The sequence below is a fragment of the Theropithecus gelada genome, chromosome 3, assembly GCF_003255815.1.
Source record: "Theropithecus gelada isolate Dixy chromosome 3, Tgel_1.0, whole genome shotgun sequence".
Taxonomy (NCBI): Eukaryota; Metazoa; Chordata; class Mammalia; order Primates; family Cercopithecidae; genus Theropithecus; species Theropithecus gelada.
In genome coordinates this window covers 163,765,063-163,791,172 of record NC_037670.1, presented here as the reverse complement: position 1 = coordinate 163,791,172, position 26,110 = coordinate 163,765,063, and the positions used below count along the sequence as shown (strand labels likewise).

The 26,110-nt window shown below is 39.2% G+C and overlaps 1 protein-coding gene across 1 annotated transcript in view; it reads right to left on the bottom strand.

Annotated features, from left to right (window-relative positions):
- The window catches only part of UBN2 (ubinuclein 2), a 71,622-nt gene that overhangs the window by 30,708 nt on the left and 14,804 nt on the right, over positions 1 to 26,110 (bottom strand). Inside the window, exons 3-8 of the mRNA XM_025380791.1 lie at positions 18,216 to 18,317; positions 11,868 to 12,005; positions 11,107 to 11,210; positions 8,730 to 9,219; positions 5,185 to 5,255; positions 2,080 to 2,209 (exon numbers count right to left, since the gene is read on the bottom strand). Of these exons, the coding sequence (XP_025236576.1) occupies positions 2,080 to 2,209; positions 5,185 to 5,255; positions 8,730 to 9,219; positions 11,107 to 11,210; positions 11,868 to 12,005; positions 18,216 to 18,317 (1,035 nt within the window). The remainder of the gene's footprint in view (positions 1 to 2,079; positions 2,210 to 5,184; positions 5,256 to 8,729; positions 9,220 to 11,106; positions 11,211 to 11,867; positions 12,006 to 18,215; positions 18,318 to 26,110) is intronic.

Sequence of the window (26,110 nt, the reverse complement as noted above, 5' to 3'; positions counted from 1 at the left end):
TGCCCAGCATAGTTATTAATGGTGTTCCATTACACTCTTAAAAATGCCCCATGGACACTTTCATATAGATAACATAAAACAAAATCATTGTCTTCTACTTGTATAGACTACTACTGGTTAATCTCCATTATGATGGGAAACCAGTGCCCTAAGAAGAGACACTGCTCTGGAACACAAACACACGTGTTTGGTTTGGATGACTACCAACCGGATGTTGGTATCCTATTCTCTTACGGTTAGTAATTCTGACTTAGGCTGCAAGTAAAAATGCAAGGTCAAGGACAAAGTGAAAGGAACCCGAAAACTCTTATTCATGTGGGTTTTCCGGACAAAAAAGAAAGTAGGCTTGCATCTGATAGTTTTAATCAATCAATTTACTACTTTCATCTTGCAAGCAACTATATATATGTAACTACTTAAAACATACTTTTATCACCATTATAGGTGCAGAAATATTATAAGACTTTACTTTTCTTCACCGAAACAATTTTTTTTTTGGAGACAGAGTCTCGCTCTGTCACACAGGCTGGAGTGCAGTGGCACCATCTTGGCTCACTGCAACCTCTGCCCTCTGGGTTCAAGTGATTATCGTGCCTTAGCCCTGCATAGCTGGGACTACAGGTGTGTATCACCACACCCAACTAATTTTTCTATTTTTAGTAGGACAGGGTTTTGCCATGTTGGCCAGGCTGTTCTCAAACTCCTGGCCTCAAGTGATGTGCCTGCCTCAGCCTCCCAAAGTGCTGGGATTATAGGTGTGAGCTACCAAGCCAAAACAACTGTTTTTAAAATGTGATTTTTGGTAAAGAAAATATTTTAAAAACACGAATATTACAAATAAGCGTATTAACCTATTCCATGAACACCAGTAAATATTACAGCACATATAACGTAAAATCCTATGTTTAAAAATGTACATATTAACCTATTCCATGAACACCAGTAAATAAATATGATAACACATATGACATAAAATCTTATTTTTAAAAATGTGAACATCTGGCCAAGCGCAGTGGCCAGAAAAAAAAAAAGTGAACATCCAGTATCATCGTTCCTAGATGATTACTTTTGAAGAATTATGTAGCTTAGACTTCTTCCCGGAAACCACCCAAATATCCATAAATAGTCAAATGGACAAATTAATTGGGATATATTCACACAATGGAACGCTGTGTACCCAGCAGTAAAAATGAATGTATTTCCGGCTGGGCATGTTGGCTCACGCCTGTAATCCTAGCACTTTGGGAGGCTGAGCTGGGAGGATCACCTGAGGTCAGGAGTTCAAGACCCCAGCCTGGCCAACACGGAGAAATCCCGTCTCTACTAAAATACGAAACTAGCTGGGCATGATGGCGGGTGCCTATAATCCCAGCTACTCGGGAGGCTGAGACAGGAGAATCGCTTGAACCTGGGAGATGGTGGTTGCAGTGAGCTGAGATCACGCCACTGCACTCCAGCCTGGGCTGAGCGAGACTGTGTCTCCAAAAAAAAAATTCTGCTATATGTAGACATAAGATGAATCTCAGGTGCATAATGTTGGACATTACAAGCTACAGAAGAAAGCAGACAGTATTTCTTTATATGAAGCTCAAAACCATGCAAAACTAAATAAAATGTTTAGGGATACAAATATATGTGATAAAACCATATAAAGAAAAGCAAGGGTAAGATATCTTTCTTCCACAGCCAAAGGGATATTAAATAACTTCAAATTTGCCAGGGGTTCAAGACCAGCCTGGGCAACATAGTGAGACCCTGTCCCTACAAAAAAAATTAAAAAATGGCCAGGTGTGATGATGCCAGCCTGTAGTCCCAGCTACTTGGGAGGCTGAGGTGGGAGGACTGCTTGAGCCCAGGAGGTTAAGGCTGCAGTGAGAGCCATGTTCACGCCACAGCACTCCGGTCTGGGAAACAGGGAAAGACCCTGTATTAAAAGCAAAAAAAAAAAAAAAAAAAAAAAAAAAAAAAAAGGTGAGTACTTATATTAAATCAATTAATGTGCAAAGGCCCCAAATAAAAACAAGTTGTCTTTACAGGTTATGAAACCCAAGATGTAGATATTATTGTTCTTCCTCTTACCTGGACATTGAGATGTAACTTCTTTAGACGTTTTACTAGTGTTTCTTTATTGCATGGCACAAAAGCTTCAAGGTGGGAGTAGACACCACTGCGAATGACAGGGCCTAGTTCTTGTAGCTGTAACTCAATGCTGGCCAAAAAAGTTAACAACAATGAACAATATAGAATTTGTTTTAGGTGGCATTGTACAGACAAGAAAGCAAAGCCAGTTCTTGTTCTCATTTTATCTTTTCATGATTTCCTAAAGAGTATTTTTCATGGGTGGGGAAAAAAACCCATAGCAATAAATTGTTTATTTATTTAGAGGCAGAGTTTCATTCTTGTAGCCCAGGCTGGAATGCAATGTCATGGTCTCGGCTCACTGCAACCTCTGCCTCCTGGGTTCAAGCGATTCTCCTGCCTCAGCCTCCCAGGTAGCCAGGATTACAGGCACCCGCCACCATGACCAGCTAAGTTTTTTGTATTTTCAGTAGAGACGGGGTTTTACCATGTTGGCCAGGCTGGTCTTGAACTACTGGCCTTAGGTGATCCACACGCCTTGGCCTTTGATCCCAAAGTGTGGGATTACAGGTGTGAGCCACTGCACCCAGCCCCATACCAATAAATAGTAATGCTATAAAAGTATTCTATTAGTCTAAGAGTAGAACTTCTATAACCATGAACAAGCTGGAAATATTTTTTGGGTTACAAGGGCAAACTCTATGTTTTCAGGTAAAGCACAATAAATTTGTAATTAACCAAAAGCTCTTTTCCTCAAAGAGATATTATACTACCCCTCAGCCCAGTGGCAACTGCCTGCAGGTCAAGGCAGCAATGCGCCATGAGCACATCACTACTCCAGCCTGGGCAACAGAGCGACACCCTGTCTCAAAAAAAAAAAAAAAAATTATAAGCAATGTCTGTTCTAGGTAGTAGGCAAGGAAATCAAGTCAGCATGTTGTGTATCTCTTGATCTAGTGTTCTGAGTAGGCAAAATTCAATCAGGCAAAAAAGGGGGAAGAGGGTTCCCTATTCCAACAAACTGATCTTTTTTTCCCCTAGTATAAGGAAGCAAAGGCGAGGCATCACCAATACAACTGGATAGCTTCACAGGAGTTCCTACTCTAAATAATTATGTTCCATATTCTCTTAGGAGGGCAACTCAATACAGAAAATAAGACATGTTTGTTTAGGAAAGTGGAAAAAGAGGCTGAGGGAATAAGAAAGTGACTAAAAGGGAAAAACTTCAACTCAGAACACTAGTACTTGTGAAATTGGAGGCATACCCTCTGTGAAATAAAAAGCAGATGGGCTCCAAAAAATGAAAAGATTCGTTTTAAGATAGACATGAGAGGAATAAATAGGAAAGCCTGTATATGGAATGCTGATATTCTGCTTATCTGAGAAGCTATGTCCCAAGGATGGTCTTTTGACTCTCCCAGGACAGAAACAGTTGCTCCCTTTTACAGAAGAGTAAAATAAAAAAGAACAGCCTCAGTCACAAGAGAAGGACCTGATCACATTTTGGGTTCACAGGTGGAAAGAAAAAGAAGAGTTGGTCAGATCCCTGACTATGGAATCTGGAACAGCCCTGACAAGTCATGGCTGCACTGTTCACTGAGTCTGGAGTTTTAAACGGAACTAGGGAAAAGGAGCTGGTGTAGATAGAAAGCATTTGTCTGGCTGCCAGGCAGAAAGACTCCATCTGAAAATTCCTGGTTAAAATAACTAGGAACAGAAATGAGAAACTCCTCTGCCACTATACTAGCAGCAGACTATATGTTTTCTGAGTCTATTTTTAAGTACTCCAAAATAATAGACTGTAATAAATTACAAGCATTATCAGAAGCAATGATTCAACCAGCCCTTCTTCACATCTCATGAGAAACTATCTCCATTATGTATTTAAAAGATGGCAATTATAGTATTATAAATACTACTTTCCTTTTCCCCTTTTCCCGTTATTTCCCTTTTCCCTCTCTTTTTTTTTTTTTTTTTTTTTGGAGACAGGGTCTCACTCTATCATCCAGGTTGGAGTGCAGTGGCACGAACACAGCTCACTGAAGGTTCAATCTCCCAGGCTTAATGAATCCTCCCACCTTAGCCTCCCAAGTAGCTGACATGATAGGTGTGCACCACCACACCTGGCTAATTTTTCTGTATATTTTATAGAAATGGAGTTTCACTATATTCCCCAAGTTGTTCTCAAATTCCTCAGCTCAAGTGATCCTCCCACCCTGGCCTTCCAAAGTGTTGGGATTACAGGCATGAGCCACCATGCCTGGCCTTTCCTGTGTCTTTCTATAATATATGATGCTACTAAATCACTAAGAATAAGCAAATATTATTTTCACCAGAGAGGTGAAAATTTGCTATTTTCCCCATGATTACTTTTTGACCAGTTCTGCATCCAATTATATAGCTGATTCCTGGAAACAATGGTTAAAATCTAAGTCGAGAACAAGGTTTACAAGTTCGGTTTATTTGACCACAACCTTAGAACCTACTGCTTCATTAGTATCAAACTCTGAGTGCAAAATTATTGCTAAGTTAAATATAAAATTTGCTAATTTAAATACAATCTATATTATATATCCTCCTTCACCTTATTCTCAATCTAACTGCTATCTCCTCTACATTATCTCTATCCTACCTCACAACCACAATTTCTTTACAAAACTGTACTTTCCATTTGACTATAAAAGTTTGTACAAATTATAATTAACCTCACTAGGTATCAATGGAATTACTATTCCCCAATGTAAGTAATAAAAGTAGATGGAAAATCATGCTAAATCCATATATAAATGCTCTAACATTTCCCAGAAAGACACTTTCACATAAGGTGACATGAAGTACATTTAAGTCTAGCTAAATATCCAACCTGTACAGTGGTCACTTGCTCTGGCAGTTGTAACTATTGGAAGCTTTGATTATCCTAAGTGGTCCAGGAAAACCAATACATGCAGAAACATAATTTTGCTGAGAAACAAATGTGAATCACACATGCTGTAAGGCTTAAAGGGAAGAACTCATGCCCAAGACTTGCCAATCACCCAGTAGCTCAAAGGCCTATTACATTTTTTAATGAATCATTCTTAATTTTTTTTAAAGAAAATTACTTACTCCAGAAGAATATTATTCATATCCTGTGTAAAGAATTTTTTCCTTCCTTCTTCATCAAAAAGTTTGGCAGCCTAGAGAAACAAGAAAGATGGTCATAATTCAAAATAAGCCATTACTCTATTTTGTATTCTTAGGACACATGTTCAAAGGTTTTTTGGTTTTTGTTTTGTTTTGTTTTTTGAGATAGGGCCTCACTATGTTGCCCAGGTTGGTATCAAACTCCTGGGCTCAAGCAATCCTCCCACCTTACAGTTTCCCAAGTAGCTGGGATTATAGGTATGTACCACTGTGCCCTGCTGCAATAAACAATTACTTTGAGATTAATATCTAATGAAAAAAAAAAAAGAAGCTCCTATCAGAACACCAAATGAGTTGTGATGAACAGACAGGCAAAGCCATTTGAGAGATTCAAGTTCAGCTGGGTACTGTGTAAGTTTCCTTCAGCTACTGTAACAAACTACAAACTTTTTGGCTTAAAACAAGAGAAATTTATCCTTCCTCAGTCCAAAGTACAAAGTCAGTATCACTGGGCTGAAATCAAGGTGTCAGCAGGCCCATGGTCCCTCCAGAGGCTCTTAACCTTGATGGGAATTGATCTGTTTGTTTTTCATATTCTTAGGATCACAACTTTTACAGATTTTTAAAATATCGGCCGGGTGCAGTGGCCCACATCTGTAACCCCAGCACTTTGGGAGGCTGAAGCAGGAGATCAAGACCATCCTGGCTAACACAATGAAACCCCATCTCTACTAAAAATACAAAAAATTAGTCAGGTGTGATGGCACGCGCCTGTAGTCCCAGCTACTTGGGAGGCTGAGGCAGGAATCACCTGAACCCGGGAGGCGGAGGTTGCAGGGAGGTGGAGGGTGCAGAGAGCTGAGATCGCACCACTGCACTCCGTCTCAAAACAAACAAACAAAAATAGTGTAGGATAAAAAAAAAAAAGGTCCAAATCGTGTGATCGACCCACACTGAAGCTGCAGACTTCTACGAGCAGACAAAAGAATCTGGTGCCATATCTAACTTGAATCCAAGAAGACAGATTCTATGACTCTGTCCTTAAGGAGTCACTGACATAATTATTAATAGAGTTAGCTACATTCCATGAGGATTGCTGACCAGGATACAGTCAATCATCCAGCTGAAATGTGTGGCTGGAGGCAGTGTGCTATATTTTGGGGAAAAAAATAATCTTAGATATACTCAACAACAACAAAAAAATCAGTAGAGTTGGTAATGTCTAAGAGGAAGTTAAAAAGTCAAACATGTAGTGAAAAAGTAATATGGAATCAATAGTACAACTGTTGAAATAAAGGATTTTTTAAAAGGTCATTTAACTGATGATTTGGTGAAGGCAAAAACAATATTTTTTAAAAAGTAATGTGAATAATAAATTAGTACTGCCTATTTTTAAATTCAATCACCATCACAGGTCATAAAAGGTATCAAACTGCAAATTAAGTTATAATGTCTCCATGATGTATCTATAGTACTTACCAAAGCCTAATGTGAATAAAAAATAGATTTCCTTTGAGTAAAAACATCTAGAAGAATTTCTGATAGAATTTTAAACTTTATAACCGCAAGACTTTTTATATGACCTAGCTATAGAAAATTAGATTTAGTCATCCAGTAGTTACACACGTATATAAACAAAAATGTCATACAACAATACTTTTGGAACCTACTTTTGATGTATTAGCACGTATTCCTATCCTTTTTTTTTTTTTTTTTGAGATGGAGTCTTGCTCTGTCGCCCAGGCTGGAGTGCAGTGGCAGGCTCAGCTCACCGCAACCTCCGCATCCCGGGTTCAAGCGATTCTCCTGCCTCAGTCTCCCAACTAGTTGGGATTACAGGCGCCTGCCACCATGCGGGGCTAATTTTTGTATTTTTAGTAGAGATGGGGTTTCACCATGTTGCCTAGGCTGGTCTCAAACTCCCGACCTCAGGTGATCTGCCCACCTCAGCCTCCCAAAGCACTGGGATTACAGGTGTGAGCCACCGCACCTGGCCATTTTTATTTCATTTTTTAAATATGCTGGCCTCTACCTTCTATTGTGATTTCCAACCCATTGATAAGTCTCAATCCACAGTTCAAAAAACAAGATACTGTTTCCATATCTATTTACTAAAGAATAAGCTCCTTGAGGGTAGGGCTATAATTCACTTAACTTTGTATCCTTGGTATGCAGTTTGAGTGTTGAAATTCAGCATACATATCCTTCTCTTTCATATTTGATATATATACACATACAATACATATAATTTATCTTCCTAAATTCACAAAATGAGGCAAATACTTTGGCTATCTTGTGTATTTTGATTATCCATAGGTTTATCAATTCTTGCTGTGATTTCCAAGGTAACAGAAAGATGTCTCACTTTCTATACACGTTACTGCCTACCATGTGTCTGACTTCATGCTCATCACCATGTTTAACCTTCGTAACAGCCAAAAAAGATGGTATTGCAGTCCCTATCTTATAAATAAGGAACTAACACACAGGACTGGTTCTTACTAAATAAATGATAAGCCATTATTAATAATTACACCTTGAAAAACCTGAATTGCATCATTAGCACTTTTTAAAACCTAAAAGAAACTAAGATTATAGAGATGGGGCCACATGGGATAACAAAATACCTATGCCATCTCCTCTAGAGTCAGGTGAATCCTATTTAATAATAAAAGAATCAACTCTATTGATGTTATCACTAAGATATTTCTATTTATTTATTTGGGTTTTTTTTCTTTTTTTGAGACGGAGTCTTGCTCTGTCACCCAGGCTGGAGTGTAGTGGCATAATCTCGGCTCACTGAAACCTCGACCTCCCAGGTTCAAGCAATTCTCTGCCTCAGCCTCCCAAGTAGCTGGCATTACAGGCACGCATCACCACGCCCACCTAATTTTTTTTTGTATTTTTAGTAGAGACAGGGTTTCACCATATTGACCAGGCTAGTCTCAAACTCCTGACCTCAAGTGGTTCACCCGCCTTGGCCTCCCAAAGTGCTAGGATTACATGCATGTGCCATCACGCCCAGCCAGTTATTTCTATTTAAAAGAAAAGGTCTAGGCCGGGTGCGGTGGGTCATGCCTGTAATCCCAGCACTTTGGGAGGTCGAAGCAGGCAGTTCACCTGAAGTCAGGAATTCAAGACCAGCCTGGCCAACATGGTGAAACCCCATTTCTACTAAACATACAAAAATTAGCTGGGGGAGGTGGTGGGCGCCTGTAATACCAGATACTCAGGAGGCTGAGGCAAGAGAATCACTTGAACCCAGGAGGTGGAATTTGCAGTGAGCAGAGCACGCCACTGCACTCCAGCCTGGGCGATGGACCAAGGCTTCGTCTCAAAAAAAAGAAAGGTCTAAAAGGAAACATGGAAAATAAAAAGTTATAAAAATGTTGGGATTGTAGGTTATTATCTTTTAAAAAACAAAAGCAATTATATCAGTGTTATGTGGAAAATAAAAACAAACAAACAAAAGCATTAATTCTCATGTTTGTGCAGCAAATAAAAAGCAAGAGAATTATTACACTTACTACACGAAGGTCTTCAATACGTTTTTCAAGAAGTACAGGTAGACCCTCTGGGAGTGTAGGTACCACTTTGGGCATAACCTGAGAAGTGTAGGTTGGCTGGGTGGTGGTTCCATTTTCACCCCCCGATTCAGATAGGGGGCTACCGTCAGAAGCAGCATCCAGTAATCTGTCGAAGTCGAAATCATCTAGCATCTCTAGGGCATTTTCAGCTTCCTGAAACAGCTCATGTTCATTTGTGCTAACAAAAATGGGAAGGTCTGGATCAGTGCTGCTCAGATTTAAGTCCGGGACATCGTTCCCCAGTGCTGCAGCAGCACATGGGGGTTTATTTAGAGAGGGGGTTGACAAGGTCACTGGGACTTTGGGGTTAGACTCCTTCTTTAATGCATCCTTCTCTTTCTGGAATTTTCTGATCATGGCAGCCAGAGAAAGAGAATCTTTATAACGTTTCTTCTTTTTTTCAGACTTGTGTGAATTTAGAGCCACAACTCTGTGAAGAAAAAAATGATCAGTTAGGCTATGTGTGATTTTAAAGTGTCATATAAATAAGCAGGCACAGAATTAAAATAATCATTTGACAGGTGACAGAGCAGTTTTCTTAATTTCTTATTAACTTATACCATTACAATAGCATCTTCTTCAGAATAATCTGGAATGTCACCCATGAAAGGCAAATAGGTAAATGGCCATTATAGTGAAGAAAATGTGGAAATAGCTCAGTTTAGCTATTACTTCCTCCTAGAAATCTTTTCTAAATCCTATAGCTTAAATGCTTCTATGTGCACTACAGAACCTAAAAGGTTATTAGCATCTTGAAGGCAGCCCCATGTTTCAGTCACTGTTATACAACCCAAACCCTACATCAGTGCCTCATATACAGCAGGGTACTTAATAAATATTAGCTGAATACATTAATAAGTTATAAAGTTGAAAAACAACACATTCAATAAAAGGGATTACTTGTAGCCTACGTTTCCAAAGAAGTCTACTTGTAAATAATGAACATTTAAGACAACCATTAGTAATACATACATTTTTTCTCCTAATTTTTTAATGACTGTAATCCCAAGTTTTAGAGGGAGAGAAATACCCCCTACATCAACCTTATGGATATTGATAACCCAAAATTCAGATGTGCCTCCACTGCTAAGTAGAGTAAGAAAATTCAGCCTCTCGCAAGTGTCTTTCCCTTAGCTCTGTGAAAAAAGCCACAGAGACGTCAAGGCAATTGGTAATTTTTGACTACATTATACAAATATTTTGTTCTTCTGATGTAAGGCTTCTGAGAAATTCTATTTCGTTTTTAGCAGCAATATCATTAATACTAGCTATATACTGGCTGTGTGCAGTGGCTCATGCCTGTAATCCCAGCACTTTGGGAGGCTGAGGCTAGTGAATCACTTGAGCCCAGGAGTTCAAGACCAGCCTAGGTAACACAGCGAAACACCATCTGTACAAAAATATAAAAATTAGCCGGGCATAGTGGTACATGCCTATAGTCCCAGCTACTCAGGTAGTTGAGGCAGGAGGATCCCTTGATCCCAGGAGGTTGAGGCTGCAGTGAGCCATGATTGTGCCAGAAGACCCTGTCTCGAGGAGGGGAAAAAAAAAAAGAACAGCTATATACAATCAATGAAAATTTTGGCTGCGTGCAGTGGGTGGCTCACGTCTGTAATCCCAGCACTTTGGGAGGCTGAGGGAGGCGGAATACCTGAAGTCAGGAGTTTGAGACCAGCCTGGCCAACATAGTGAAACCCTCATGTTTCACTACTAAAATATTCTCTACTAAAAATAGAAAAATTAGCTGGGTGTGATGGCATACACCTGTAATCCCAGCTACTTGGGAGACTGAGGCACAAGAATCGCTTAAACCCAGGAGACAGAAATTGCGGTGAGCCTAGATTGGGCCACTGTATTCCAGCCTGGGTGATAGAATGAGAATCTGTCTCTAATCAATCAATCAATCAATCAAATCAAAATTTTAAATATTAGAACAACCATAAATTGTTCCCATATAGGCTACTGCTAATCCTCATTCCCCAGGCATCTTAGTTTTAGTACCAAAAGATTAGAACAGTTTTTTCAATGTTTATAATATCTTTTCAAACTGGTTCTTGTTGGTAAAAGTTATAATGAGCAAAATACTTAATGAACCAATCTATAAATTTCATCTAAAACACTCAGTCTCTAAGATTACAAGGCCTTCTACTTATGAACAAATACTACAGTAGTATTAAATATAAGTCACTAATATTTGTCAATAACGTACTAAATTAGACTCAGCTAAGTTGAATTAGTTAATGGCAAGATATCTTTCTAAAGGGAGAGACAATCATACTGTGACACCAGTTCCCTTCTTAGGTTTAACTGAACGTACCCCAGTTGTTTGGGTACTTTTTTCCTTGGCTTCTTCTCTTTTTCCCCTTCCTCTTTCCGCTTCCGCTTCTTCATCTCAATATCATCTTCTTTTATTTTGGGGACCTGCAAAATGGTAAAAGAATGATCATTTATGAAAGTATCAATGCTTTACTCTTTGACGTTAGCAATCCAGCATTAGCAGTGGTTTTTCTCAAATGTCAGTGTGCATTACAACCGCTTGTTATAAATGCAGATCCTTGGGGTTCAAGAGCACTCTCACCTCCGGTTTCGATTCAGTTATCTGGGGTAGGACCTCATAATTTGCATTTTAAACAAGCATTCTGGTGATTCCGGTATAAGTAAGTCTTTGGACCACACTTCAAGAAACATTTATCTAAGGACACTCTATCTTTCCCAAAGACAATGTATACAAATTCTATAGAGTTTGTTACAAATGACATCTCAGGAAAGGTAACAGCTATTAGTCATTTCTATAGGAAGTCTTAACCTATCCGAGAAATATAACCTTCTCCCAGTAACAGTAAATTATTAGCCCACATTTGTAAAGAGAAGTTTTTCAAAGAAAATATAATTCTATGATGTAAATACCAATTTTCCCGTATCTACATAATTTAATTTTAAAGCATGTAACTATATATCCATGACACAATGGTTTGTATTTTACTTTTCCTTACATTCACACTTGTGACACAAGTAACATTAAAAAAAATTCTAATAACTGAACATTCTCATTACTGTTGCAATGTTTGATAAACTCACTTTGGGTGGCTTGTGCTTTTGGTTGTCTGTAATATCATCTTCTTCAGTATCCGAAGCTTGGCGAAACTGTAGAGTGCCAGTGTTGATATAAAAGCCTCCATATTTTGTTGTTAGAGAAGCGGGAACTAATTCGTCATACTAGATTAAAAAAAAAAGTTTCAGCTATATCCTATTGTCTTTAACTCTATAAATGTCAAAGAAATTCATCCACCATGGCAGCATCTCCCTTAAATCCTAACTGCAACACAGACTGCAATGAGGATGTTTATAAAATAAATTTAGAAAAAATTACTATCTGGAATAAAAATTAGCTCTGATAATTTGGTATAAGAAAAAAACTTCTGAAATAATAAATTCTAAATATATCACCTGCTGAGAAAAATTTAAGGATCACTGCTACTATTCCTTTTTTTTTCCTTCCCACTGCTACTATTCTTAATGACAAATGGTTCTGATGAGAAATCAAGTTTAAAAAGATGACTAAGTGTCCAGATAAGGAGTAAATTTCATTTCCTACCATAAGGAGATTTTATAAAGAATAACAAAACTGGCTGGGCACGGTAGCTGGAGCCTATAATCCCAGCACTTTGGGAGGTGGAGGGAGGCGGATCACCTGGGGTCAGGAGTTCAAGACCAGCCTGGCCAACATGGTGAAACCCCGTCTCTACTAAAAATACCAAAAAGTAGCCGGGCGTACACCTGTAATCCCAGTGACTTAGAAGGCTGAGACAGGAGAATCCCTTGAACCTGGGAGGTGGAGGTTGCAGTGTGCCAAGATTGCACCATTGCACAACAAGAGCAAAACTCAGTCTAAAAAAACAAAAAACAACACAACATTTTATTTAACAGAAACTTTTTTGTTCCTGTCTTAGCCATATGCTTTTAAGTGGAGAAAATTTTAAAAACATTTAATTTAGGCCGGGCATGTTGGCTCACGCCTGCAATCCCAGAACTTTGGGAGGCCAAGGCGGGCGGATCATGAGGTCAGGAGTTCAAGACCAGCCTGGCCAACATAGTGAAATCCCATCTCTACTAAAAATACAAAAAGAAAATTAGCCGGTGGGGTGGGGGTGCCTGTAGTCCCAGCTACTTGGGAGGCTGAGACAGGAGAATCGCTTGAACCCGGGAGGTGGAGGTTGCAGTGAGCCGAGATCATACCACTGCACTCCAGACTGGGTGACACAGTGAAACTGTGTCTCAGAAATAAAAAGAGAAAGAAAGAAAAACAGCAAATACATTTTAGAAAAAGAATAGCACATATTTTAAAAGAAGAACAGCATAGAAAAACAACTGCCCTGTTCAGAAAGCACATACTTGAGGACCTAGAATGAGGAGGCACTTTGCTTGGAGAAAGGAACTCAATTTGTTTAAATCACACTTATGTCCCCAAAGGCTGCATCTTAAGGTTTACCATTACCTCACCTGATGAACAACTTAACCAATGAAGGTGTTCAAAGTAGGAAATAAAAAAGGAACTTATCTGATTGCAGAAAGATATCTGTTACCTGGGATCTCCAGACCTCTACTTTCGAGGTTCTTCACATTATCTAACTAGTCTTTAAGAAAGTCAGATTTTTAGGGAAACTTCTTTGCCATGGGCAAGGAATATACATACCCTATTAGTTACTGTAAGAATATTAAGGCTAACTACAAAAGCTGTAACTTTAACCTGTATCCTTTTCAATTATATGGAGAATGGAAAAAGGAAGAGGGTCCAGTTCAATTACACTGAATTAAAAAGAAATAAAATGATTGAAGAAAGGTAAAAGAAAAAAATGAACTACCTTCTTATTGCTCTACCTGATACACTACTAGAAAAATCTACTACAAAGAGCTACACTACTATAAAGATCTTGAAGAAAAGGGGCAGGACCATCTGCATATAAAGAAGTGATGTGAGGAGTGAAGGATTAAAAGTGAAAAGACTGTAATAATTCTGAAAACTAACTGTGACAAGATAAAAACACCTGTACTCTTTGCCTACATTGTTCTGTACCATGTTTTATAATTTTCAATACTTCTTCATATAAATTATTTCATTTGGTCCTCATGATACCCTCGTGAGGTAAAAAAGGCAAATATTACTCCCACTTTAAAAGTGAAAGCCGGGTAAGTACCTTACCAAAGCAATTCTATACACGTTTATGGCAAAGTCAGTGGCTGCCTCCAACCCATCTACTATATCAAGCAGCTTCACGTGGGAGTGAAACATGTTCATCCCCAAGTATCCAGGGCAATTCTGATGTGCTCAAAGTCTGTTTTCTTATGCAGTACTCTGCTGAGCTTTTCCTATCCGAACACTCTTCAGGGGAATACACTCTTTATGAATACTTAGTTTAGCCATTTCAGTAGAATGTATTAAGAGGTAATACACTGAACTTAAGAATTCAAAGTCCTGGATTTCGATTCCTTGCCTATGACTAGCTACTATGACCCAGGGAAAATCACTTAACATCAATTTTGGACGGTTATAAAACAGGGACAATATTACTTCACAAAGTTCTAGTGAAATTTAAAAGAGATTATCTAAATAAATAAAGTGTGATTCATGCCTCGTATCATTAATAATAAATAAAACATTTTCTTTCAGCTCTTTTACAATTTGGTAGCATAAATATGAGACTAAAAATAATCTTCAAAAGCATTTATTTTCAGGTATTTATTTTTAGTAATTAGTGCATGATTCAGAATATATCAAAAATATGCCAACGCAGAAAGCTTATTGGCAATACGATAAATAAAAAGAACAAGAATCATTTGGTTCGACCATAGTTGTTTTATGTCTGAATTATCTCATGAAAAAAAAAACAATATGTCAAGGGCAAAGATACTAGGTTATTTTGTAAGTCAAGCAACCTGCATTTCAGTTCAATTTCTTCTTCTAAAACAGGAACCTATCTTGTTCAGAAACTAGTTGTATGACTAAACAATTTGTATCTACAAAATTTATCCTAACTTATTAATTAACAGTAGCTTTCAACTTTTCTTTACCACAATCCAAGTGGAAAATACATTACCCATCAAAATCTAGCACACACATACACACACAATAAAAGCCGCATAGTCTACCAATGATGTACTAATTCTGATTCTATTTGAGTTCATTTTCTTTAAAAATACCAGTCATGTCCTTTAAGTTGATGTATAATCCAATTATGGGTTACAAAAGTCAGCATGAAAATATCCTAAATGCTACAAAAGGAGATATTGAAAATGCTATTTATAAAAGTTACATACTATATGATTTTCTCTATAAGACATTCTGGAAAAGGTAAAACTATGAAGACAGTTAAGACCAGTAGTTGCCAGTGATTAGGAGGGAAGGAGGAATAAATAGGCAGAGCACAGAAGATTTTGAGGGAAGTGATACTATACTTCTGTGTGATACTACCATCGTAGATACATGTCATTATTCATTTGTCCAAACCCACAAAATATACAACCCCAAGAATGAACCCTAATGTGAACTATGGACTTTGGTGACAATGATGTATCACAATTCGGGCTCATCAACTATAACAAATGTACTACTGTGGTACAGGATGCTGAGAGCGGGGAAGGTAGTGTGTGCATGGGGGCAAGGTGTTCATGGAAGCTCTGTACTTTCTGCTCAGTTTTGCTGTGACTCTAAAACTGCTCTAAGAAAATAAAGTTTATTAATTAAAAAAAGCTATTTAAGTGTGAGTACATGTGATGCCCATTTATATATGGCTAAGTTCCTTCTTGGGTTATTTAGAATTCAAAATGTACACATAATATTAACACTTCTACTGATGCTTTGCACTTGCTTCACGTTCTTCAGCTAGTTGACATTCATTACCTTATTTAAGGCTCAATAATTCTGTGAGGTAAGCAAGTCACAGCAGAGAAAACTGGGCAGTGCTGAAAGACTTGCTCCTGGCTACACAGCAAATTACAAACTGAATTAAGATTTTTTTTTTTTTTTTTTTTTTTTGAGACGGAGTCTCGCCCTGTCGCCCAGGTTAGCAGGTTAGAGTGTAGTGGCCGGATCTCAGCTCACTGCAAGCTCCGCCTCCCGGGTTTACGCCATTCTCCTGCCTCAGCCTCCCGAGTAGCTGGGACTACAGGCGCCCGCCACCTCGCCCGGCTAGTTTTTTGTATTTTTTAGTAGAGACGGGGTTTCACCGCGTTAGCCAGGATGGTCTCGATCTCCTGACCTCGTGATCCGCCCGTCTCAGCCTCCCAAAGTGCTGGGATTACAGGCGTGAGCCACCGCGCCCGGCCGAATTAAGATTATAATCTAGACTTCTTCACTGAGTTACAAATCAAGGTCAAGACTCTGGAAAAACATTCCATGCCCTGATTTATTGGTTGACAATCTTTTTTGTAATACGAAGCCCACTTTACTCCAAAGGGCGCTGGCAATATATTACTTCTACAGACCAGGCTGCCTAGTATGGTAAATAAGATCATGTCAGGACACCAGAAGCAACTTAGGAGTTTGACAGAGTATCCAATGTGCCTCAGGTTGGAGTCCTTACTGTCATTCTACTAACTTTATAAGTTCTGTCATCAACTTTATAAGCAAGCAGTGTAGCAACAGGAAAAAAGACATACTATATAATTTGTGGGGAGTGTAATAGTCACCTAGCATCACTTTCTGTATATCCTTAATTACTGCACATCGCAGAGGATATCATAATCCCAGGGATTAGATTACTCTAGTATACAAACAAGAATGGAAGAACATACACGTTCTCTACTGCAAAACATGACTTGCTGTCTTTCATTTGCTATGTGATCAAGGGGCTGCTACAGTCCTTAAATGCTCTCCTAAATTCCTCTTCCTTTTATAAGAGAAAGGGGATTCCAGGGGAAAAGCTGTAGGGCTCAATCAAAACAGACTGGTGATAAAGACTGGCATTCAATATACCATCCTGGTAATAAGGCATGGCAGCAATAAAGAATTAAATAGGTATTTGAGATGTCTGCCAGATTAATTTCAACCTAGTAGCACCAATATTTAAGACTGCATGGCTCTTATGTTGGAAGTCATTTTGAAACACACCTGCCCAAGTTTGGGAATATCAGTAAAAATCAAGATGCAAATATATGCCCTTTGACCAATAAATTCCACTGTTAGAAATTTACCCTACCCATATAAATGCACTCTCCAAATACCCTTCATACACATTTCCTTAAGTAGATAAAAGCATCCAGATGCTCAATTATTTGTATGTACATAAAACCAGAAACAATTTAGATGTACATCAAATAGGACTAGACAAATACACTATGTACTTTAGGTATATTTGCTAACAGCCATTAGGATTATATCCATGTACTAATATGTATCACTGAAATTCTGAAATTTCTGGACAACTACACAAGAAGATTTTTAGTATTTACCTCTCAGGAGTGGGGCCTTTGTGTACTTTACCTTCTACTTCATAATCACCTTGTACTTTATTGTTGTTTTACCATAAGCATGTTAATCTTATATTAACAAACAAAACAAAACAAAACAAAAAACACTAAAATCTCTGTAGGTCTCACCTCCAGAAATCCTAATTCCTTAAGTCTGAGTTAAGATAAGTGTACTAATATTCTCATCCTTGATTGAGAATTATTAGCTTAACATAATGTTTTTCAGCATTTGATTTTCCTTTTTCCTTTTTAAAAACTTATTTTTGTTCTCAGTTTGAGCAAGGGGTGATGATGGAGTCAACGCTATAATTAGACATCTGAAAATGAGCAACTATTAGAGAATCCCAAGAGGTTCTTTCAGTAACTGGAAAGGAGCAGAGCATATGAAAATAAAGACATTGTACAGAGTCAGCAACCATGAGATTCACTGACCAAATCTAGCCCACCAGCTTGCAAGCTAGAAATGGATTTTACATTTTAAAAATTATTGGAAAAAAAAAACAAAAGAAATTAATATTTCATGACACATGAAAATGATATGAAATTTAAATTTCCCAGACCATAAGTCAAGTTTCACTGTAATGCAGCCACACTATTCTTTAGGTATTATCTATGGCTGCTCTCATGCTACAATGGTAAACTTGTGTAATTGTAACGGAAACCATAGGGTTCACAAAGTCTAAAATACTTATGTAGCCTTTTACAAAAAAGGTTTCATAAAACTTGGTCTATTTTAACAGTGTAATAACAACTCACCACAGACAAACCCGAAATTACAAAATTCTCAATCTGCAGTATTCTTTAAAAAAAAAAAAGGTAAAAAAACCTTTAAGTAGTGAACATGGCTTTTAAAAGCACAAATAAAAACATTCACTGCACTATTTAAGTTACTTTACCCTTGACTTCTACTATCCCATACAAACAATGAATCAGCTGCTATATTAAAGATACATTACTCACAGCCTCTGAGTTATCAATAAATGGATCTGTCTCATCATAGCCAAAGCCTATATCAATTAAATCTTGTAGCCGATCCTTCCGGTGTTTACGGGGTTTCCCACCCTGCAAAGAACAGACATATTAGACTGATTCGGTACTCATGCTGTTTTCATCAAGTTTAAAAAGACCTGTTAGAAGAATTCAATTAATCTTGGTAGACAATCCCCCTCTCCAGGAGGTTTAAGACCTCCCACACCTTGAGTGCAAGTTGCACTTAGTGACTTGTTCCAACGAGAATGAAAAGGGGCAGGACAGAGGAACTTCACAGTAGAAACCCTGGCCAACACTCCCTCACCAGGTGGTCACAGTCAGCATCAACAGGGACACATCATACTGACCGCACACATCCACGATCTGTGACAAAAACTGCACTTCATCACCTCTGTGACCTTCTCAATAACCTATAACTCCAGTCTAACCCTGAGAAAACCATCAGACAAAACCAAATTCATGGACATTCTATGAAATGAGTTACCAGTGTTCTTCAAAGTTATCAAAATCATCAAAAACAAGGAAAATGTGAAAAACTGCCACAGTATAGATGAACCTAAGGGGAAATAATGACTAAGTGTAATATGGTAACCTGGCTGATTCAGGAACTGAAAAAAGACACTAGGGGAAAACTAGTAAAATCCAAATAAAATGTGGAGTTGAATGGTAGTGTGCCAACGTTGGCTCCTTAGCTGTAACAAATGTATAAATTGCAAGATGTCAACAACACTGCAAGATGTCAACACTGCAAGATGTCAACACTGCAAGATGTCAACACAGCAAGATGTCAACAACAGGGGAAAGTGGGTGAATGCTGTGTGGGAACTCTCTGTATTGTCTTTGCAACTTTCCTGTAAACCTAAAATTATGCTTAAAATTATTATTATTATTATTATTTTTAAAGACAGGGTCTTGATCTATTGCCCATGCTGCAGTGCAGTGGCATGATCATGGCTCACTGCATGTGTTTTTTGAGATAGGGTCTCACTCTGTCACCCAGGCTGGAGTGCAGTGGCATGATCATGGCTCACTGCAGCCTCAACCTCCTCGGTTCAAGTGAACCTCCTGCCTCAGCCTCCTGAGTAAGTGGGACTACAGGTGCATGCCATAAAGCCCTGCTAATTTTTAATTTTTTTTTGAAGTGCTGGGATTATAGGTGTGAGACACTAGGTCCAGCCTAAAAGTATTTGTTTTAATAATTAGAATTATACACACAGACATACAAGAAAATGAAAAATGAGTGCATGTAAAAACTGAAATGAGTATGTGAAATCTGAGTTAAGATCTATTATCTAGTTAACTGCATTACGCCAATGTCAATTTCCTAGTTTGGATAACTGTGGATATGTAAGATATTACTACTGGGAGAAGCTGGGTTCAAGGGGCACATGGGATTTCTCTGTAGTATATTTGCAACTTTTTGAGTCTATAATTCTTTTTTTTTTTTTTTTGATACAGGGTCTGGGCCAGACACAGTGCCTCATGCCTGTAATCCCAGCACTTTGGGAGGTCAAGGCAGGGGGATCACTTGAGGCCAGGACTTTGAGACCAGCCTGGCCAAAATGGCTGAACCCCATCTATACTAAATATACAAAAATTAGTCAGGTGTGGTGGCATGCCCCTGTAATCACAGCTACTTGGGTGGTTGAGGCTCAAGAATCGCTTGAACTGGGGAGGCGGACGTTGCAGTGAACTGAGATGGCACCACTGCACTTCACCCTGGACAACAAAGCGAGATTCTGTCTCCAAAAGAAAAAAAATGACACAGGGTCTGGCTCTGTAGCCCAGACTACAGTGCCATGGTATGGTTATAGCTCACCTTGATCCCCTGGGCTCAAGCGATCCTCCTGCCTCATACTCCCAAGTAGCCAGGACTGCAGTCACAAGCTATGGTACCCATCTTAAATTTTCTAAGCATCTTCTAAGACTTCCCTGTCCCATGATTTTTTTGGTAGGGGAGCAGGGAAGAGGATGCTTGGAAAGTGAAGAGAAGGCCAGGTGCAGTGGCTCACACCTGTGATTTCAGCACTTTGGGAAGCCAAGGCAGGAGGATTCCAAGAGCCCAGGAGTTTGAGACTAGCCTAGGCAACATAATGAGACCTGTTTCTACAGAAAAAAATTTTTTTTAATTAGCCAGGCATGGTGGCATGTGCCTGTGGTCCCTGCTACTTGAGAGGCTGAGGCAGGAGGAACCCAGAAGTTGAGGCTACAGTGAGCCAAGTTCATGCCACTGCACTCCATCCTGGGTGACAGAGCGAGACCCTATCTCAAAAAACAAAAGCAAAAACAAAATCAAGAAAACAATGAGTGCAAAGGATTCTGCCAACCAACATGCCACCACTAAGCCACAGTGAGCCTCATAGAGAGCATGAGATGCAAGATGTAAATCTCTAGTCACCTCATTTGGTTTCAGCTCTCAAACCGCACACCTCTCAATGAAAAGTGTGATTCTAATGGTTAAAGATGAGTAAGTTGTATGTAACATGGCCCTTAAATAAAAGCAAATTGCTTCGCCTTGTTTCAACGCAAAGAAACAGTGATCTGTTCCAGTGCTTGAGGGAAAAAAGTTATGCCAGACTTATGAAAGACATCTCCAACATGGTGTCATCACTTTACAAGTAACTTGCAAAGGCAATTCTGACTAGCTACTATTACATAGTGATGCTAAAAAAAACCTAACTCCCATATAAGCTGTGACTCCACTGTACGCTTTTCGGCGGACAAAACAACGCGATTACTACACCATCATCACCAAGAAAGACATTGTGGTGTGAAATATAAGTAATGGCTCCCATATTTTTAGATTTTACAAGTTAGGTAAAAGTTTCAAGTACAATTCTAGGAACCAACATAGGGTGGCAACATCTTGCTAAATAAGGCCACTGAGGGTATAATCCCAGAACAATGACAATCCTCAAGAAATACCAGCTGGCAACCTTAAACAACATGCATACATATATATGTGTGTGTGTGTGTGTGTGTGTATATACACACACAGGTGTAATATATACATATACACATATATACATACAACATACCCGTGTGCTCAGATGCAAAATACATATTAGATTGCCCTTATTTTTCCCATTTGGGCAGGTCTGCAGACTGAGACCTTTACATTATGTTATAGAATTATGGTGAGAATCAGCATTCAGGAAAGGGAAAGAGAGAGGTTGGTAGGAGACAGTCTATTGAGAAAAAGTTACACACAAGCAGTTAAGGACATGAGGGATGATTTCGCCCTAAAATGAGAGAGAGAGGAAGAGATCTAAGAAATATATAAAAATCCACAGACAAAACTAATGAAGAGGCCTAGTCCTGCCACATACGAAATATTTTTAACGTTATGGGAGTTAAAATAGATGAGGCAGGAATATAAGAATAAAAAGATGGCCAGGTGCGGTGGCTCACGCCTGTAATCCCAGCACTTTGGGAGGCCCAGGCAGGTGGATCACAAGGTCAGGAGATCGAGACCATCCTGGCTAACACAGTGAAACCCTGTCTCTACTAAAAATACAAAAAATTAGCCGGGTGTGGTGGCGGGTGTCTGTAGTCCCAGTTACTTGGGAGGCTGAGGCAGGAGAATGGCCTGAACCCAGGAGGCAGAGCTTGCAGTGAGCCGAGATCGCGTCACTGCACTCCAGCCTGGGCGACAGAACGAGACTCCATCTCAAAAAAAAAAAAAAAAAAAAAGAATAAAAAGATTAATGAACAGCATTTTTCAGAAACCTACCCTAGCATATAACAATTAAAGATGAAAAAGGCAGCATTACAACTCAATGGAAAATGATCAATAAATGAGATTACAGTAAGTTATCGATTTCTTCTATCAAATTATAAATCTTTAAATTCTGAAAAGATGGAGAATAGAACTGCTCAAACACTGCTGATAAAGAGTGTACCAATAAAACCCTTTTCGAAAGCAATCTGAAAGCATCTGCCAAGAGACTTTGCAATACTCTTACATTTTCTTCTTCTGCTTTTTCTATGATTTCCAAATTTCCTATGAAGTATTACTGTTATAATAGAAATACGCTAAAATAATTTTAAAAACTCTTCATCTTATTTCACCCAGTGATTCTATATAGCTTATTTCAAACCATTACTTAGAGTTAAAAATATCTGTTAAGAACTTACGCCGGCCGGGCGCGGTGGCTCAAGCCTGTAATCCCAGCACTTTGGGAGGCCAAGACGGGTGGATCACGAGGTCAGGAGATCAAGACCATCCTGGCGAACACGGTGAAACCCTGTCTCTACTAAAAAATACAAAAAACTAGCCGGGCGAGATGGCGGGCGCCTGTAGTCCCAGCTACTCGGGAGGCTGAGGCCGGAGAATGGCGTGAACCCGGGAGGCGGAGCTTGCAGTGAGCTGAGATCCGGCCACTGCACTCCAGCCTGGGCGACAGAGCGAGACTCCGTCTCAAAAAAAAAAAAAAAAAAAGAACTTACGCCATAGAAAGCAATATGTTAAAATACCAGAAAGAATTTAAGTATGAAATGTCCTTGTCTTCTGGTAACTTAAAACAAGATAATCTATTAAACAAACTTACTGAGCACTTATACCATGTGCCAGCCTTCATGGATTTTATAGTTATACACAAGCAGTTAAGTACAGAGAGGGGAAGAGAAAGATTAAACAAACAACTACAGTAGTTATAAATGGTAGAAAGGAAAAAGGTTGAAAGGAGATCTTTTCAACAGAGGACCTAATCAAGGCTTCTTCCTAAGATAATCATACCCAGACAAGGACAAGTGGAGTTAAGCACTTGCGGAAGCCACTGAAGGCATCGGCACAAGGAAGCAACTGACAAGACCAGTGTTTAATAAAATCACTCTGACTACTGGTATGGGGAACTAACACAATTGGGGAATAAAACAGCTAGAAAGAAAAAAAATGCTCAGATTTGCAAGAAATTCACAAGTTACTGGGGGCATAAAATATATATTTAAATACCAAGCTACCATTCACTGAATGCTAACCTTGCATCAGATCCTATACTAAGTACAACTATCTATTACTTTACATTTGACAAATGAGAAAAACGAAGGCTCGGAAAGGACAAGTAACTTATCTAAGGTCACACAGAAAGTAGGCAAGCCAATCTTCAAACTCATGACTGCCTAACTCCAACAGGCCATTCTTTTAAAAATTCTATATGAGAAGTTATAGAACCTATAGGGTCATTTTTTAAGTTGAAAACACCTTAAACTCTAATAAAGCAAAACTGAAATTAGTGTTCCCACTGTCATCTGTCTCCAAATTAGCTTCTTCCACTTGACATTCCTATTTTGTTCATCCTATTTTTTCTGCCTTAAAACCATCATTGGCTAAAATTAGGAGTGATGACATCAAATGCTAACATGGACATGGAGCAATTGGTTCTCTCATACATCACTAGCAAGAATGCAAAATATGTGGCTACTTTGGAAAATGCTTTGGTAGTTTCTTTTTTTTCTTTTAATGCCCTCTCTCAGCGAATCAGGTAGTTTCTTATTAAGCATACAGTTACCATTGGACCTAACAACCCCACTCTTACATGCGCCCAAGAGAAATGAAAATGTGTATTCACACACAGAGACTTGTACTCTCATGTTTACAGCAGCTTGATTCATGGCAGCCAAAAACTGGAAACAACCCGACGGTCATCATCTGATGGATGGATAAACAACTGTGGTACATAATCCACAGTAGGAATACAGTGGATTACTGCTCGGCAATAAAAAGGGGCACAGGCAAAACATGGAGGAATTTCAAAAGTACTATGCTAAGTGAAAGTGCCCAGATGCAGAAGACATGAGATTCCATTTACAGGAAACCCTAGAAAAGGCAAACAAACAAACACCAAAAAAGTCTAGAGTCACAGGAACCAGATCAGAGGATGCCAGGGGCTAAGTCTGGAGGGACAGATCTGTTTATAAAGGGAATTTTCTGGGGTGACGCAATTGTTCTGTATCATTATTGTAGTAATGGTTACAGGATTGTATGCATCTGTTAAAATCCATCAAACTGTACACTTAAAATGGAGGAATTAAATTTATTTAAATTATACCTCAATAATGCTATTTCAAAACTCTCATAATTTCTGCTTCCAAGTATCTCTCCCCACAAATCTTTGTTGCCATGATTAACCACATCTACAGTTTCCTTTCCATTCTGTCAATGCTAGAATGCTGGCCTTTGTTTTTCACTTAAACATAATGAATGTCTTAATTAGCCTCTCTTCCCTCAAATTGTTTTTTTTTTTTTTGAGACGGAGTCTCGCTCTGTCCCCCAGGCTGGAGTGCAGTGGCCGGATCTCAGCTCACTGCGAGCTCCGCCTCCCGGGTTTATGCCATTCTCCTGCCTCAGCCTCCCAAGTAGCTGGGACTACAGGCGCCCACCACCTCACCCAGCTAGTTTTTTGTATTTTTTAGTAGAGACGGTGTTTCACCGTGTTCGCCAGGATGGTCTCGATCTCCTGACCTCATGATCCGCCCGTCTCGGCCTCCCAAAGTGCTGGGATTACAGGCTTGAGCCACCGCGCCCGGCCCTCAAATTGTTTTTGAGACGGACTCTTACTCTGTTGCCGCCCCGGCTGGAGTGCAGGGCATGATCTCAGCTCACTGCAACCTCTGCCTCCCAGGTTCAAGTGATTCTCCTGCCTCAGCCTCCCGAGTAGCTGGAACTGCAGGTGCACATTACCACACCCGGCTAATTTTTGTATTTTTAGTAGAGGCAGGGTTTCACCATGTTGGCCAGGCTGGTCTTGAACCCCTGACCTCAGGTGATCCGTCTGCCCTGGCCTCCTAAAGTGCTGGGATTACAGACGTGAGCCACCGCGCCTGGCCTCTTCCCTCAAATTTATCCTGCATAATTACCACCTAATTAATATTTTGAAAACACCCTATCATTTCCCCTGCTCAAAATGCTTCAGAAGCATTCCACCTATAAGAATTGAAAACCCTTAACATGGCACCAGTTAAATGCCTTCTACATGTTGACTCAAACCAGCTTTCCAACTTTTTACTTACAATTTTCCAACATGAACACTTCATCCATTCAAACTGTCTACCAACTCTCCCCCAAACACACCTTCTTACCATTCCTTGTGCTTTATCCCCATCTGGCATAGTCTCCTGCTATTCTCTTAATCCTCCCAGCTTTCACGTATCAGCCTACATTTTCAATCTTTTCTCCAAGATGCTTTCTAATTAAAATCACAATGACAATGATCTTTTTCTGCTCTCCTATCATATTTTTTGTCTAGGCATAAACAGCTGCCTATAAGATTTACCTGGGAAAGCTAAACAAACAGGTTCTGTTGTAATGGGCACAATCAGATATATGCAGACGTGTAAACAACTTATGGGTAATTAGAGATTTAGGAACATCTATGTCTAGCCAAAGTGACTAGTTTGTTGCCACCAGAAACCATAATAGTTCTCAGTCCATAATCTAATCTAAGCAGCAAAGTGATTAGTATTGTTAAATAAGTATATATCTTATCAAGGGGAGCAAATAAAAGACTTAAAGCTTTATTTGATCATAATAGTATTAATCTAACCAAAATGCTTCCCCTCAAAATGATCTTACAAGTATAAGATCTTCACCAAGCATATCAATTATAAAAGTATAAATTATACAAACTACCACATATCTATTCAATGTTAATAGCCATTGAAGAATAATGTGGTAGGCTGGGTGAGATGGCTCATGCCTGTAATCCCAGCACTTTGGGAGGCTGAAGCAGGTTGACTGCTTGAGCCCAGGAGTTCAACACCAGCCTGGGCAACATGGTGAAACCCTGTCTCTACCAAAAAAAAAAAAAAAAAGCTGGGCATGGTGGTGCATGCCTGTAGTCCCAGCTACTTGGAAGGCTGAGGTG